Below are 17109 nucleotides of genomic sequence, written 5' to 3'. Positions count from 1 at the left end.
GATTTTACTGTTTTCATGTTCATACTGGGGTATCAATAACTGTTTAAATTGCTCAGCATAATCATTAACAGAAAGAACTATTTTTGCCTACGGCGCCGGCTGTGTCCTTCCCCCTAATACTATTGGATTATACCAAGGGTAATGGATGGGAGGACTAAAGGGGTTAAAGTAATCGTAGAGCCAGCCATTCAATTTCCTCACGAAAGGCGGGACACATCCATAGCCGTGTATATAAAACACGAGCGTACGTCTGTCAGCTTGAATCACCTTTGAGAACGTCAACCGACGAAACGCGTCAGGTGACCATTGACGCAAGCACACACGTACGCACGGCCCATCAGCTGACTGCATCGCTGTCCTCCGAGCCGCGATTCGCCTGACAAGGGAAACCACGGACGCTCTTTGCTTGCTGCACGGCGGCTCCGTTTGGCACAGGCTTCGCTAGTTAGCTCGAGAGTAGGAACAGCTAACAGGGCTTATTGTGCCTCTATTTTGCATTTTACCTTTTTTTATATTATATATTTTTTTGCAAAGTCCTTTTTTTGATTGGTCTTCTGATCTTCAAAAAAACCCTTTTTTATTCCATGGAAGTGGTTTCCTAAAATAGCATACCTGTACATATATCCCACGGGGATTTGGGATTGGTGATCGGTTTGTTATACCACCAACTTACAATTTTTTAAATAAAGACGAATGGTCTTTTTCTTTTACAAACGCAGTGTCACGCTATGTGGATTTTTTCTTTTTTTCTCCTTTAATCATTATCCTTTGGACACCTGGAAGCTGCTTGGATTTCCTTCCCTCCCCCTCTGGAGAGGTGATAAAGCATTGCTCTGCCGTTTTACACACCAGCACAACAACAACTATCGAGGTACCACCACCATTGCCTTTTGCCCCTAGGGGTGCCAACATTCGGTGAGTGGGGACCCAACAGGGGGAGCACAAAAGTCACGTTAAAATCAACTAAGAAGAAAATCACATGAAGTCACTATCTTGTTTTTCCAATCATGTACTTTTAATACTAGTGTCACATTGTTTCCAAACTGAACTATTGTTTGGTCTTTGAGATCTTAATCAATTAAGAGGTTTCTCTAGCAACACTTCTGTTTACACCCACAGCGGGGTGTCTATGCTCATCAATTTTTGATTTTTTGTACATGTGAACTTGGTCACTCCACTTCACTCCTCACATGTTCACTTCTTATTGGGACTGTGTTTTCAAATAACCACAGTTAGTTTATATAATTATCTATATTTGTTTATTCCATTTTATGTAACAATTGTCGCTTTGCATTTAATCCTTGTATCAGGCTTGATACTTCTTGTGGGTGGTCTTAATCGAACAGCATTGTATTTTTTGGCAATATTTTTATTATTTTTTCTTCACATATATATATATATATTGTTTTTTCACTACTTGGCAGAAGTGACCCATACGAAAGTTCACTATACAATCTTTATTACTTGCCTGCACAGTGCCCTGGAATTAGGCACCAACTATACACATATTGTTTGGTTGACACTTTTTACTATTTGTTTAGCCACCATAGGGTGGAAAAAATTTTCAATTTTCACTTACAGTGCCCTGGGGGACACTCTATACATATCTTTTGTGTTTCATATATTTTATTTGGATATCACGAAATATCGGAATTGAGCATATATTGCACATACTATCACTTCAAGGCTATATTTTAAAAGCACTTGCGATACCTAGCACACAGGACATTACCAGAATTACAATTTAAACTTACTGGCTGGTTTCACACTCCCTCTGAAGTACACGCACTAATTCCACTGGAAGAACCAACGGATCATTGGGACACCAGTGTGGATTATAAGCAATAATAGAGGGTAGCACCTGGTCGTTTGGACAAACGATAATAAGGTCTAGGAGACCCACTTTCATTGGTCTCTCCTAGTAATTGGAGCTCCCCTACAAATATAACATCGCCTTATAACAACACCTTATAATATAGGACATCTTGTGGATACTCTAACATAAAACACAAGCAGCGCCACTATCCCCAAATTTAATTAATCTATATGGCATTCACTGCCTCCCATAGACTAATTTTCACGGCTCTTAGCAGATGGCTGTCAGTGTTCCCGAGGCCAAGCAATTACTGTAACTTTTCTGTAACACTGATTGTGCCGGCTTTGCCTGTCTGCCTCCAGAGTTTGTTAAACATGCAGTTACAGGATTAGAGGCTTCAAGCTAGAATAGTTACTGAAAATGACATGCGGAGAATCAGCAGGGTTGTAGAACTTGTATATGAATCATTTGCTATAGGTCCCTCTTTCCGCCTCAGGTTTCAGATTAAGACGATGGAGGTGGGGAAGGTGGAAAAAAGCATCTACAGAAAAGATGAAACGGGCTTAGTTTGTTTAGATGTAGATTCTTCGACTTATTTCTTGACACATTACTTCTCGGGTCTGGTTTCCTTCACTGTCGCTTCAAATTTCCTTACATTTTTTGTGCAGCTTTAACAACTGCTCTTTTGTAAATGAGCAAGCCGCAAATTTTTTGTACATCAACCCACACTGGACATTTTCTCAATTGCCTATATGGCCCATTAACCTCTCTCCACACTACTCTGCCCTTCCAGTTGGACCATTTAATGCCTCCCCCATCCTTGTTCTCTGCCATACATACTCTATCCCATTCACCTCTTGTTCTTTGCTCCTACATACAACACCGCCTTAGTCTGGTCTTGGTCCCAGCCACCAGTATTCCAGTCTATGTTGTACTGTGGATTTAACACATTCCCCTCTCTTCTTGATTCCTGCATGGTCTCTTTGCCTTTCTGCTCTTTCATTCCTGCATTTTATCCGATTCGCCCCCTGGTCTATTACTGCAATTCTTCCATTCCCCTGTTCTCCAATTTCTTATTTGGTCCTATTTCCAATTGTTTTCTCAATTTCCCCTTGTTCTCCAATTTCTGCATTCTGTTCCAATCTTATCCTTGCTCTCCAATTCCTGCATTGTGTCTTCTCCCCTCATTCTCCAGTTCCTGCATTCTGTCCATGTCCCTCTTGTTTTTGGATTCCTGCATTCTGACTAGGGATGAGCTCCGGTGTGTTTGCACACTCCACATACAGAGCCCGCCAGAAAGTCGGCACTGCGCTAATCACAGCCAGCGAGACATTTCCCGATCTCTGCAGCCGCGTATCGGGACAATGTCTCACTGCCTGTGATTAGCGCAGCGCCGTGCGGTCTTCCTGACCGGCTCTGCACGAGGAGTGTGCGAACACACCGGAGCTCATCCCTAATTCTGACCCTTTTCCTTGCTCTCAAATTTCTGCATTCCGTCCCATTGCCCTCTTGCAATGCCTTCATACACTGGGCCATTTCCCACTCGCTCGCTTTGCTTTTTTCACTCTGTCCCACTCCAGACCGTTTTTCGCTACATACATTATTTCCAATTCTCCATGTTTTTCTTTGAATCATGCGGGTCTAGCCAATTGTGTATATGGCCACATCTTGTATCACAAGTAAACCGGAAAGCTGGTCTATATGATCGGTACAGGACTTTCATTGCAACATGGAGCACCCAAGTTAAAATTTACCAGCTCTGCTCATCTTCAAACTCGCAGGGTATAACTTAACACTGGTATAAATATTGTCACTGCTGGACCCCTTGCTTGCCCCCCCCCCCCCTCCATTTCTGCACCATCTGTTACCTCCTTTGTTTAAATGTAGTGGTGGGAACAGTGTCTTGTACTCCCTCTTGCTCCGCTACGTTTTTGGGTACTGCCAAGTTTTACATGTTCTTGGATTAGATGTGGTGCAAGACATATTTGGTTCTCGTTTTAGTATTTTTTCCAACTGGTTACATTCTGATCATATGGGTTTGGCTATACTAGCTTGCACTTGTGTACAGTCTGCAACTATGACTCTTACTCCCATCTGTTTTTACAACTCATTGCTCACCAAATGTTTGTAGAACATATTTTTCATGTATATGCTATCTCAACGAGACTACTCCTACTTATCACTTTGTATGTCTTATGTCCTACTACAGTTTGTCTTTGTATGCATGCATTAATGCTGTTAATACATACCCTTTTCCTTACTATTAAACACCCTTACATAAAAAAAAAAAAATCGAAATAAAATAAATTGTAGTGGTGGAAAGGTTGAGCCCTTCAGGAATATCACACACTATGTTTGTTTGATAAACATTGCAATACTAGTAACCACTATTGCATTCTGCTTTACAATGTGCCTAAATCAAAGGTTTTGATGCAAGCCTTGAAGGGGCAGCCTGCCTCTGCACACTTAGGTATATATCGTTGTTGAAAATTTCAATTCAGAAATGTATTCCTAAATAAATTAAAAAATTATATAATATAGATAGATATCTATCACACATATATAGATATCTATCACACACACACACACACACACACACACACACACACACACACACACACACACACACCACAGGGCTGTACAACAGACCGAACCATTGCAGAAATTATGTTTACATGGAAAATTGCCATTTGCATGAAATTATCATTGGAAAACAAACAATTTTCGCAACCTTTAAGATGTGTTGCACAAAAAGTTATTGAAACTACATTTATTTAAATAAATTGGCTCCTCTCTTTCCTTATCTCCAAGGTTTCCACCTGTTCTCTATTACACTGTGCCGGGTGGCGGTAAAAGAACCTCACTGCTTGCCAACCGGGCCAGGTATGGTCTTTTCTTTCCACAGCCTAATATTACTGGACCCTGACCAACCAATCTGTAGAAAAACACTATAAAACCAATTTAAATATCTTTTCCATCACTGTAGCAGACTGTTGGATATATTCAGCACTTGAACTCTTATCAATGACTTGACAAAGCTTATAATTATTATTTAGCACTACAGTGCGAATTTCTCATCACATTTTAGGACTGGTCAAAGGACTGACAAATTTAGCAGAAACAATTCTAACTGTGTACCACCAGCTTTGTGTCCAACTGTTACCCTGCTGATAAATTACCTTTAAAAATAAAAGCTCCAAAATAGGACAGTATACTTATGTGTCATAAAAAATGATCAATATACTACAGTTCTGCTGCTTTTCAGATTTACAAACTTTTTTTTTTATAGACTCCCTACTATGTTAAATATGTAAAGTGACATGTTTCTCTAAGTGAAGTTAGTTACCGACAGCTTGAAAAACCTGCCTTGAAATAGAATACTGCTGGCTTTATGTATTCCGAATTGGGGACTTATTTCTTTAAACACAGTTCGGAAACACAGCCGGGGTGCAGGTTAGAAAAAGTAAAACGCATTTCACTTTTGCTTGCTTACATCTCATTTCCCTTCTGTGTTCTTGCAATAGGCTAGCGCCATCTGCTGTCAAACATTCAGTACAAAAATAATGTTGTATTGCAGTACGCAGAATTAATGTACATCATATGAGCTGCAATAGAGATGTGTGCATTCATTTCTGGGGGAATCAAACAAAATTGCATGTCTCAGTGAAGATTTATTTAAACAGCAATCTGCATTTTGGCAACCAATACAGTGTAGTACCACTGTAAACAGAAAAATCAGGCACTACATACAAAATGATGGCACTCTATATATAAAAAAAAGAAAAAAAAATGAACTTCTAGCGGTTGTCAGGAAATAACAGCTGGTATTTACTTTTGCTTGGAGCCAAGCTTTAAAGGTGAACCAAAGTCATAAACACTGTCAAAACTGATCATAAAATAACTTGGCCCAGAATGCATCAGTTTCCTATTAGCTCAAGCAAGAACTGTCAAGCTTTGGCGACCCATTACTTAAATGTTCTACCCAGATTGCTGGAAAGACCGAGTGGCGGTCTAAAGGCACAACAATGTGTGAGTAATAATTTTACTTATGGCAGTGGATTTTAATCTTAATAAACATGTTGCGCAATGTTGGGCCTGGAGAATTGGAGAGAGCAGAGGAGATTACCAAAGCTTTTTATACATTAACATCTGGTGAGTGAGCATTTTTCATGGTGGAGGATAAGCACATTTGGCTTGGTGGTGAAACGCATGTTAAGCGCGGATTGAAGTTAAGAAGGCAATGTTACATGGACATGAAAGAGCAACATTGGATTGCACTGAATAATATTTGCGATTGTGGACTGTTAGCACTTTATATGAGTGATATTGCCTGAGATTTACTGGATTGTATTGACAGCATTTAAAGGGGGGATGGGAGGAACGCGGCTACACCTTTATATATTTTTTGTAATGCTAGATGGTACCTGGTGCCAGAGCACCTCTCGAAAATGTATCGGGGCGCTTCCTCTTTATGCTTTCTTTTCCCCCTCCCCTTTTTTCTCTCTTCCTCCTTTCCTTTTGATTCTTTGATCCTACCTTGTTATTTCAATAGCACTTTTTGTAGAGCACTTTGTATACTCATGACCCACGTCAGCTGGCCAGTGGGTGGTGGAGATGTAGTGATTCTATCACCCTCCCTTGCTGGGGATCACTACGTAGGATTGTTATACATTTTTACAAGAACTCTTTAGCACCATGTTGAACTTATACTTAGTATAGCAAACCGTTGGGTTGTAGGTGACTGTTATAATAGTTGGATCTCTACATTTCTGTTATTGAGGTCTTGATATGTTCCACCTGCGTTGTGGGCCTTACTTTTGATGTCATGATTCGCCTACAATTTGTGTCCTTTTTTGAAAAAACTTGCAATAAACATATTGAAACAAAACTTACTTCTCAGCACGTGAAACACCAGCGTAATAAGGTGGGTCCCAAGGCATCAATTCCTTTAAAAAAATAAAAACATAAATCAAAAGAAAACGATTTTTTCTTCAAACTGTCCCAAACATTCATACATTGTTCTACATGTACAATTTTCAAGGTTTGTGTCCTAGCTGAAGCTGTGGTGAAAATATAATGTCAATAGCACCTTGAAGCTGGGTTCACACTATTGCAAATTGGATGTGGTTTCCCTGAATCCAATTCACACGTCAGGAGACTGTGACCGACTCACAATTAAGGCAATTCACACATCTCCCGGACTGCTGCGGAGTCCTATGCGTCATCTGGTCCGAATTCAGTAAACAATTGGGACCAAAATTCGACCCGATACAGTGAACAGGGACACACCGGACCCCTGTTGTGAGCCGCTCCGCACAGCAGTGTGAACCCAGCCTTAGAAATATATTTACCTAGAAAAATGGCGACGTGTTCAGCACTTATTTTATAAAAAATCAATCCTGATGTACCGACAGCTTATCCCATTTCTTGGGACCTGACAACACCAGGACAGTACAAACATCCTCCAAATGATCTTTTTGGAAAGGAGACCGTCTGAGGTATTTAGTAAGAGGCACAGCGCGATTTTTGAAATTTTAAATTTTGTCACAATCTTTTGGGAAAGTTGCCAGTGCAGTACAGCCTCATCACATGGCTGGGGTGGCGTTGACCAGGGACACCGACTGGTGACAGCATGTTTTTTTTTTTTTTTTTTTACATACTGTGACCAGAGAAACAGTGTTACCATAGTTACTGAATGACACTGTGTATTGTTAGGATTAGCCACAACTAGTCACATGGTACAAATGGGCTCTGATTGGCCCTGTCTAACATGTGATCACTGTGACCAATCACAGCTAGCAACACAATTGTATACAATGAATGGCATGAAAATTAAGCCATTTATTGTGTACAACCGTCACGTGAGCTGCTGTGATTGGTCACAGCGATCACGTGGTACCGGTGGTAGACACAGTGGGTGACAAATTGCACTGAAGCTCGAAGCAGAGGCGCCATGCGAGGCGTATTTTTGGGAGGACGTCATAACAGGGTTCCCACCTGAATGTCATTTTACAATAGCCCAGGCAAGAAGCAGTCAAGACAAAAAAGGGTGACAATGTCATTCACTACTGCAGAGCTCCTTCTACTTATTAGACTAGGTACTTCAACCATCTTTCCCCAATGCCTGAAACTTGTTAGACAGAACTTTACACTAGAAATATCTTATAAAACATTTCATTGCTTTTTAATAAAATTAAAAAACAGGACTTCAGTGTTTTATTTCTATATTTTTGCTGCTCCACATAAAAAGGTGAACTCCACTTATTGCAGTTATCAATTCATAAAAATCATTCTTTAGCGTAATTATACAAGAACCGGAATTTATCCCGATATCAGCCTGCCATACCTCAAGTAAAGCATAACTCCCAATGGCAGAAGGAAAGTCAGTAATATGAACCAATCGACCTCTGCTGCCTGTACATGTGCCATCAGGAGTAGAAAGCACAGTGGGCAGACCTGTTGACTCATAAGTGTGCTGCTGCTCCCTAACTGACCAATCAGTGGGCTAGGGGTGGGTTTATAGAGCTGTGTTGCAGTGGAGGGAGAACACCTAGCTGTGCTCTCCAGATTCCAAAACTGGTAGCACAGAAATACAAATCCTTTAGCAGATAAAACAGTTAAAGCTATAAAATAACTACGGTACGTATTTAGTTGCTTGCCTAGAGTTATGCCCGGTACACACAATCCGAATATCGGACTAATGATCGTCCATTTTTTTTTTGTATGCTAATCTCACGTCGAATCTGATGAGTTTACTAAAGTCACGAAAATTCTTGTACGACAGAATAGAAAAAATCGTAAGGGATGTCATGTGTTGTAATGCATTTGTATTGCATTTTCGAACGACAGCTGTACTGATTAAACGAAAATCGTACGATCTGGCATCGTAGGAAAAAAAAATCCAGTGCATGTCCGATAGAATAATATCGGATGAACTGTCCTGATCGGCTCTCGAAAGCTCTGTACTAACGATCCAATTATCGCACGATCGCTTCAAAAGCGTAATTTTTCGTACGATTTTCGGATCGTGTGTACAGGGCTTTAGGCTTTAAAGCGGAATTCCAGCCATTTTTGTGTTTATTAAAAGTCTGCAGCTACAAAAACATTACTTGCCAAATGTGGTATGTCAGGAGGCCAGGTGTCCTTAAAGCGGAACTTCAACCTTTGGGTTGAACTCCACTTTAACTGTGTAACTTGCTCCAAACACATAACAGCTGGAACCTGTGGGGTAGAGGTAAGGGAAATGCATGCATTTTGCATTATTTTCGAATTAGTGAAGGTAAAATGTTTGTAGAACAGCAAGATCTGCTTTACTACAATAACATCATGAAAACAAAATGGGATACTTCCATTATGAGAAGCACAGCAACTGCATTATGTATAAAAGGGACAATATCAACCAAATACAACTTTCTTTCTTACCGGGTTTGTGGGATTCAGCTTTAGTTTCATCTCCATCATCATTTCAAAGTCTTTCAAGGTACTGAAAACATACAATAAAATTAGCAATGTGCCAAGGTGTATAAACAATGGACATACTAGCAATTAAAGTCAAACATCAAAGCATAAATCCTTTGTGTACTTCTTTTATTCCGTGATAAATACATTTTACTTTGAACAAAATAGCATGGTTGCTTGGTTCTTAGCTCCCGTTGTGCTGTTGGTTTGTATTCCTAAAAAGAGATTATGTAGTTTACATTTTCTGCCCATTTGTGCAGTCTTTTAGGTGCGTTAGGTCCCTGCCACTGTCCAAAAACATACAGGCAGGTATTCAACTTACAGCCTAAACAGGTAGGTGTGTGTGAATTGCTTTCACATTAGATTGTAAATTTCTCCAGAATGGTTCAATCTTTTGCATAAAATATAAAACGGTTCAATAGAAAAAAAGTTTTGACGTATGATCCCATGTAGAAATAGGGTGACCAAAGCTGTTTACAGACCATATTCTTTTTGCCACCATATTGAGTACAGTATTTTTAGCAGATGATTAAACCCCCTAAGCCCCTTTCACACGTGCTGTCCAAAAAGACCCCTGCCTGTCAATTTTTCAGGTGGACCTGATCGGATTCTCCATTCACCTCTATGGAGCGGCGCATGTCAGCGGTGACATGTCCGCCGACATCCGCCGCTTTCCGGTCCTGTCTGTGAAATCCAGATTTTCCATCTGTCTGGCGGACCGGATGGGATTGAATGAAAACAGACACGCGGTCCATTTTCATCTGATCTCCCCATAGAGGAGAGCGAGGCTCTGACAGGTTCATCTCAGCACAGTGAACGGAGACGGACCTGTCATCCACCTGCTCAACGGGGATCAGCAGACCGATCCCTGCTGAGCAAGCGGAGTCTGCCGGGCGGAACCGCCCGTGTGAAAGAGCCTATACTGTACAGATAAGTACCAACACCAGCAACACACATTCACTGAGCTTTGTATTTTCAGTCAGACTACAACTTACCGCTGCCGCAATTTGCTAGATAATTTTTCAAGGAATAACATCACGGTCTCTGTCAAAAATATGAAGGAAAAAAAAAAAAATACATTAGTGCAACATGTTTGCCTTGGACACTGTTAGCCAAGAGTGGTTAAAGGTAAAATGGACCTGAAGTGAAAAAGACTGGCTACATGGCAGGAAACACAGAAAAGTGATGTCAGAACATGACCAAGTAGTCCATCATGTCTGCCTCTTTTTTTTTATTATAGTTTAAACTTTAGCCCGTTTATAGATCTAGGTTTGTCCTAAGTATGTTTAAATTCAGTTACCGTTGATTGTTTAACACTTGCCATTGTTTCATCACTGCTTTCATCTCACTGCAAGTAGCCAAGATCGATCACAATACTCAAAACTCAGGTTTTATTCAATTTCAGCTTAACACCCTCTGGTTAGAGGGTTGGCGGTCATAGAAAAGAAAAAAAGTGGCGATTTCTCTGCCTCTGATGTGAATTAAAGAAAAATAATATCTGCACAAGGTCTATACCTATAAAGGTGAATAAGGACTTGTTTTAAGAGTTTTTACTGCTTGTTCAGAATATCTAAATACATCAATGTTCATAGTCTGGGCAAAGTTTCACTTTAAAGAAAACCTATAATTATATAAATACAGAGACCGCTTCTGAAAATGCTTGGCCCTAATGCTAACTCAAAGTGCGCAATAAGCATATCAAGAGTTCTGACATTACTCCCACTTTATCTACTGCATATCTGTCCCAGGTCAAAGCTTAGAGAATATTCAAGCCAGACAGGAAAATGAGCTTGCATTTGCCTGTTAGGTTAGGGTTAACCCACTTCCAGTCTGGGCCTTTTCTGGCACTTTGTACTTTTGTTAGAAATTACTTACAACCCCCAAACATTATAAAAAAAATTCCGAAGAGATCATAGAGAAAGAAATGCAGATCCTTGCAATTTTTTACGTCAGACAGTATTTGTGCAGCAGTTGTTCAAAACATATAACCTAATATAACCTCTAGTGGCAGGAGGAGAAACGTCAGCCCATACTCCTAAGAAGTACACAGAGCATGATTAAACAGCACACTGCCCTTAGGGGCTACTGAGAGAAGACCAGACAGTCAGATCAATCTCTTTTTTAAAGAGAAAACTGCAAAAAATGCAGAAATACCTGCTGCAGGACTCTGAGCAGAACAGGTATTCCAATCTTCACCCACCACAGCGGGCTTGGTTATAAAAGACCCTCAGGGACTGGGTCCTCAATGTGGGGTCCACTCCCCTGGACCTGTATAGCATCCTGCAGGAAAGCGCCTTGGTCAGAGCAAACACTGCACAGGGTTCCATTACGCAGGGTCCACCGCTTTTCTGAATGGATCCTTGATTCTCAGTAGAACCGTTCCAGACCTCCAAGTATGCTCCAAGACCACATGTATCACATCAGTGATCACAACCTTACAGACACTGGCGTAAAAACTGAGGTACTTTCAGTGTAGGAGGGGTTATATAAGGGAGGACTTCCTGTTCGATTGATCTGCCCGTGTCCATTCACATATAGGTGGCGTATAACCCACAGTCATTACTATGGCTGCTCTGTGTCCCGTGATGTACGATAAAGAAAAAAAAATAGTTTGCTTCCGCCATAGACCAAAAGTGACGTCGCTCCGTTCCTCAAATTGATCAGAGACAAGCTGGTCTCTGTTCACCTCTGTGACCAGCCGCGCGAACTGTCGGATCATTTCCCGGACTTGGTGGCAAGAACAGTAAGCCCAAGAAACATCAGCGAGCGGTAGGAGGCAACACGACCCCTCCCGCTGCATCTGAAAGCAATCCAGCAGCGAATTAGTCACTCAAACCAATTTTATAAGAACAAGAATCGCTGGCTGAAAAAAAAAAAATCCCAGGGTTATGGCCGATACCTTCAGCCATATCCCTGGTAAACCACCTGCGTATATACATATTGCGGTCAGAAAGTGGTTAAAGTGCTTGTAAACCCTTACATATACCCAGTGAAGTGACTGACCTCAGGCGATACACAGAGGAAACAAATCCTCCTACATAAGTTATACCTGTCTATCTGCAGGCCTCTCTTTACAACTGTTCAAAGTGCTCAACTATAAAGCTTGTATGAGAGTTCACAAAAGGGGGGTCCGAGATCTGAAGTTACACCATGCAGAGCTCAGTGAGGAGAGGAGAGCTTGGTGATTGAATGGGGGCCTCCCTTCTCTCCACACAGGAACAGAGCTGAGGCTGTCAATCGGCTGGAGGACCCTCCCCTGTCACAATTGTTCTCTTGGTGTCAAGAAAACTTTTCAAAAGTGACTCATGCTGCTAGCAGAGGAATGAAAAAAACAGACAGAAAGCAATAAGTACACACTATAGAGGTATATGTTTTGTTCAGATTTCATGTCTGAGGTTTACAACCACTTTAAGTACTCAAATGGTATAAAACTACAGTGCAGGCACCAAATGAGGACTGCAGAAACCTTCTTCTGCAGCAGGTGTCTCTGGAATTCTCGGCTGCTGTAATCAGCAAATGTGAATCACCTACAGTGACAGTGAAGTGCTCCCCTTTTCCTTTAACATATTCTTTTTGGCTTATCACTGCGATTGTGGTCTTAATATTTAATATAGTGCAGCAAAATATAACAAATCTTTTTTGTATTAATTTAAACATAAAATTGAACAATGAATGAAAATGGTCAGGTTATTGCTATAATCCTGACCAGGAGATAGTCTTTAGCGACTTAAAGTCATTCATAAATGCACCTCAAACAATGTGTGATGTGTTTCCTGGGAGTTTTTCTAACTTGGATTGTCTTATAAAGAGTTTAAAAAGGGTCAGTTCAGTAACAGACCATGGTACCCTAATAGGGTTTTATATTTATTAGGGGATCCTGTAGCACAAGCTTCCTGCCATTGTTTATGGCACTTTTCCCTTTAGAGACACTAGCAAGAAAAAAAATTAAATAAAAATAAACTGAAGCTAAACAGTTACTGCCTAGGAGAGGACTTCCAGTCTTGTTTTTTTTGGCCGTGTTTAATCACCTGAAGGTGGCAGCATAACCATATCATTATGGATATTCAAGATGCTCTGTTTCCTGTGATGTATGATGAAAAAAATAAAACATTTTTGCTTGCACATGTTGGGATGATTAATGTGATCACAGTTAGCAGTACCATAGTAGTACCAATTTAAAAAACTGCGTTTATAACCAAAGAGACCCTATTGTCATAAACCCACCTCCCTGCCTGTCAGCATTGATGGAACACTGATTCGTGAATCCCCATTTATGGCACTTCTGTTTTACGCATGTATGGCAGCCTATTGAAATGAATGGGCTGTGCGAAAGAACGCAAAAACACGAGTGCTCCGTCACATCTGCATAGGTGTTAACAGAGTCCTAAAAAGGACTGTAAAAAGACAGGTAGAGCGGCACGATTCTGGCTAAAATGAGAATCACAATTTTTTTGCTTAGAAGATGGATCACGATTCTCGTGGCGCAACATCATCTTTCACATTAAAAACAAAAAAGGGCTAACTTCAGTTTCTTTTTTTTTTTTTATTCATTGAAGTGCATTTTTCCCCAAAAAATTGCATTTGAAAGACCGCTGGGCAAATACAGTGTGACAAAAAATATTGCAGCAATTGCCATTTTATTCCTGAGGGTCTCTGCTAAAATATATAATGTTTGGGGCTTCCAAGTAATTTTCAAGCAAAAAGCATTTTCAATGACAATTGCGCGGTCATGCTTTGTGTGAACAAAATTAATTTGTTTTCATTTTGTTCACACAAATAGAGCTTTCTTTTGGTGGTATTTATTCATGACTCAGTTTATTTTTTGCAATATAAGCGGAGAAAAAAGTGGAAATTTGGAAAAAAAATATATTTTTGTCTTTCTATTTAAAAAAAAAAAATCCAATAAAATCTAATTTTGTCATAAATTTAAACCAAAATTTATTCTACTACATGTTTTTGGTAAAAAAAAAAAAAAGCTAAGTGTATAATAATTGGTTCGTGTTATCACGAACATAAAAACGCAAATGATCATGTACAGATGTGCGCAGGTGATCATGGACATATGTGTGCAAATGATCATTGGGACATGTAATTTTACTGTTACATATGTGGGGGGCAGGTGTTTTTACTATGTGGGGACATGCGTTTTGGGGACATGTTTGTTTACTTTGTGTTTTACACTGTGTGGGACACTAGACTGGTGATCAGTGAGTAAAAAGCTGAAAAAAAACAGCTCATACTCACTGATCACCAGCCAGCTGCAGCGATCCACCCTCCTCTAGAGGAGAGCCGATCACCTAGCAACCGGCTGTTTGTTTACATCACATGACGGCTGTGATTGAACATGGCCGTCATGCAATCAGGAGGCCCAATCACAGAGCCCTCCTGCCGATCTATGATGCGCCGTGTCCGGATGACACGAGTCCATCGGGATCGCGCCGCTGCATGGGAACGTGCGTGATCCCACTCCTGAGGGACATTCCTGAATGTTCACTCAGAAGGAGAGAGCACCCACCTGGCCGTATATGCTCAGTGGCCGGGTGGGAAGTAGTTAAAGCGGTGGTTCCCCCTAAAACAAATTTCTAACAATACATTCGTAAGACCCGTTACACTGCGGGTAGGCTGGCTTTTGTTTTGTTTTTTTAGTACATACCTCGATATCGGCGTTTCGTCCCTTGGCGGTGGGCGTTCCTAGTTGATTGACGTTCCTCCAACGGGCGCATACTGCGCGTCACGACTTTCCGACAGAAGCCGAACGTCATTGCGCAGGCGCCGTATAGAGTCGGCTCTATACGGCGCCTGCGCAGCGACGTTCGGCTTCTTTCGGAAAGTCGTGACGTCACGTATGTGCCCGTCGGAGGAACGTCAATCAACTAGGAACGCCCACCGCCAAGGGACGAAACGCTGATATCGAGGCATGTACTAAAAAAACAAAACAAAAGCCAGCCTACCCGCAGTGTAACGGGTCTTACGAATGTATTGTTAGAAATTTGTTTTAGGGGGAACCACCCCTTTAAGAAACAAGTGTCAGAAAAAGCTTTGGACTTTAAGTGATTTAACTTCCTGCATTTACACACAAGAATGAAGTTACAATGTTTCAAGTTGTTAGAAACTTGGCAGACTGCCCCATTTTTTCTTTACACACACACACACACAGAAGTTTATCCCTTTGCTCTAAGAAGGAAGCGTTAGTTACAATGTTTCCTGTTAAGAACTTGGCAGACTGCCAGGATATTTTCTTTTAACAGCTGAGAAGTCTCTCCACTTGTTATATGAAAGAATCGGCAAACTATGCATTGGAGATCGTCAGGGGGGTTGAATCGAGATCACGATTTTTCAACGATTAATTGTGCAGCTCTACAGACAGGTATGTTTATTTTGTTGTATAAGAGACATAGGAGGGGAATTCAATAACGCTGTTGCGGCACTTTTGTAACGATAATCCATACTGTTAATGTACTGCGCCAAATTCATGAAGGATCTGCAACACTTTTGGTTCGGACAGCGACAACTCGTGCACCAAATTCAGATAGTTCTAAAATGTACCACTTTTACATTGTGTTGCACTGAATGCGTCAAATGTAAAAGAGGAGCTAATTAAGACCAACTCTTTTGGCATACAGAGAGAAAAACAACTGTCTCAGACAGATTTTGCAAAAGTGTCTCGGGTGAATTCTAAAGCCCCATACACACCATCAGATTATCTGCAGATTTTTTTCTGCAGATTTACCAAAACCATCTAATAGGAGGTCAAACCTTAAGAGTTTCAATTTGTATGCAATCAGGCAGGCCCTTGTACTACATGGTTTTGGTAAATCTGAAGACACAAATCTGCAGATAATCTGATGGTGTGTATGGGGCTTTAAAGTGGTGCAGCATGAGCCAAATTCAAGTACAAGTTCTAGACAGGTATATGAATTGCAGGCATTCTTCACAAGAGATTTTCACAAAATCTGCCTGCGCCAGTCTTTATGAATTCCATTGATTATATGTCTGTACTGCAATGACTGCACATTTTCTCATTTAAGTAGACTTTAGTTTCCCTATAAAATCTTTTCTTCCACTTTTTACATAATTCAAGAATAGAAAACAGTTTAACCCTGGTTTTAGAACTTTAATGCCTTCCACAGAGTTTTATATAAAACCAGTCATTTTGGGGTTGATTTACTAAAACTGGAGGGTGCAGAATCTGGTGCAACTCTGCATACAAACCAATCAGCTTCCAGGTTTGTTTTTTTGTCAACGATTAATTCAACAAGCCAAAGTTAGAAGCAGATTGGCTATCATGCACAGCTGCGCCAGAATTTGCACAGTTTTAGTAAATCAACCTCATGATGACAGCTTGAGTGTAACTGCAGTTAACCAAATCAACCAATCAGAAGCAGATGCCCACAGCTTAAAGGGTTTGTAAAGGTAAAAAAATGTTTCCCTAAATAGCTTCCTTTACCTTAGTGCAGTCCTCCTTCACTTACCTCATCCTTCCATTTTGCTTTTAAATGTCCTTATTTCTTCTGAGAAATCCTCACTTCCTGTTATTTTGTCTAACTCCACACAGTAATGCGAGGCGTTGTCCCTGGTGTGAAAAAAGCCTCTTGAGGGGGGAGGGGGCGAGCAGGAGGGTCAGGACGCCCTTTACTTTGCAGATAGAGAAAGGAGCTGTGTGTTAGTGGACGTCCTGACACTCTTGCTTACCCCCTCCCCCCTCAAGAAGCTTTCTCCACACCAGGGAGAAAGCCTTGCATTACGGTGTTGAGTTACAGACAGAAGAACAGGAAGTGAGGATTTCTCAGAAGAAATAAGGACATTTAAAAGCAAAATCGAAGGATGAGGTAAGT

The 17109-nt window shown here is 40.8% G+C and overlaps 1 protein-coding gene across 1 annotated transcript in view; it reads right to left on the bottom strand.

Annotated features, from left to right (window-relative positions):
- LOC120929225 (mitochondrial intermediate peptidase) overlaps nucleotides 1–17109 on the bottom strand; it is a 157184-nt gene that overhangs the window by 109581 nt on the left and 30494 nt on the right. The window contains exons 8-10 of the mRNA XM_040340515.1: nucleotides 10270–10318; nucleotides 9239–9299; nucleotides 6710–6762 (exon numbers count right to left, since the gene is read on the bottom strand). Of these exons, the coding sequence (XP_040196449.1) occupies nucleotides 6710–6762; nucleotides 9239–9299; nucleotides 10270–10318 (163 nt within the window). The remainder of the gene's footprint in view (nucleotides 1–6709; nucleotides 6763–9238; nucleotides 9300–10269; nucleotides 10319–17109) is intronic.

The sequence above is a fragment of the Rana temporaria genome, chromosome 2, assembly GCF_905171775.1.
Source record: "Rana temporaria chromosome 2, aRanTem1.1, whole genome shotgun sequence".
Taxonomy (NCBI): Eukaryota; Metazoa; Chordata; class Amphibia; order Anura; family Ranidae; genus Rana; species Rana temporaria.
The sequence above is the reverse complement of the archived record's forward strand: the minus strand, read 5'-3'. Positions and strand labels throughout refer to the sequence as shown.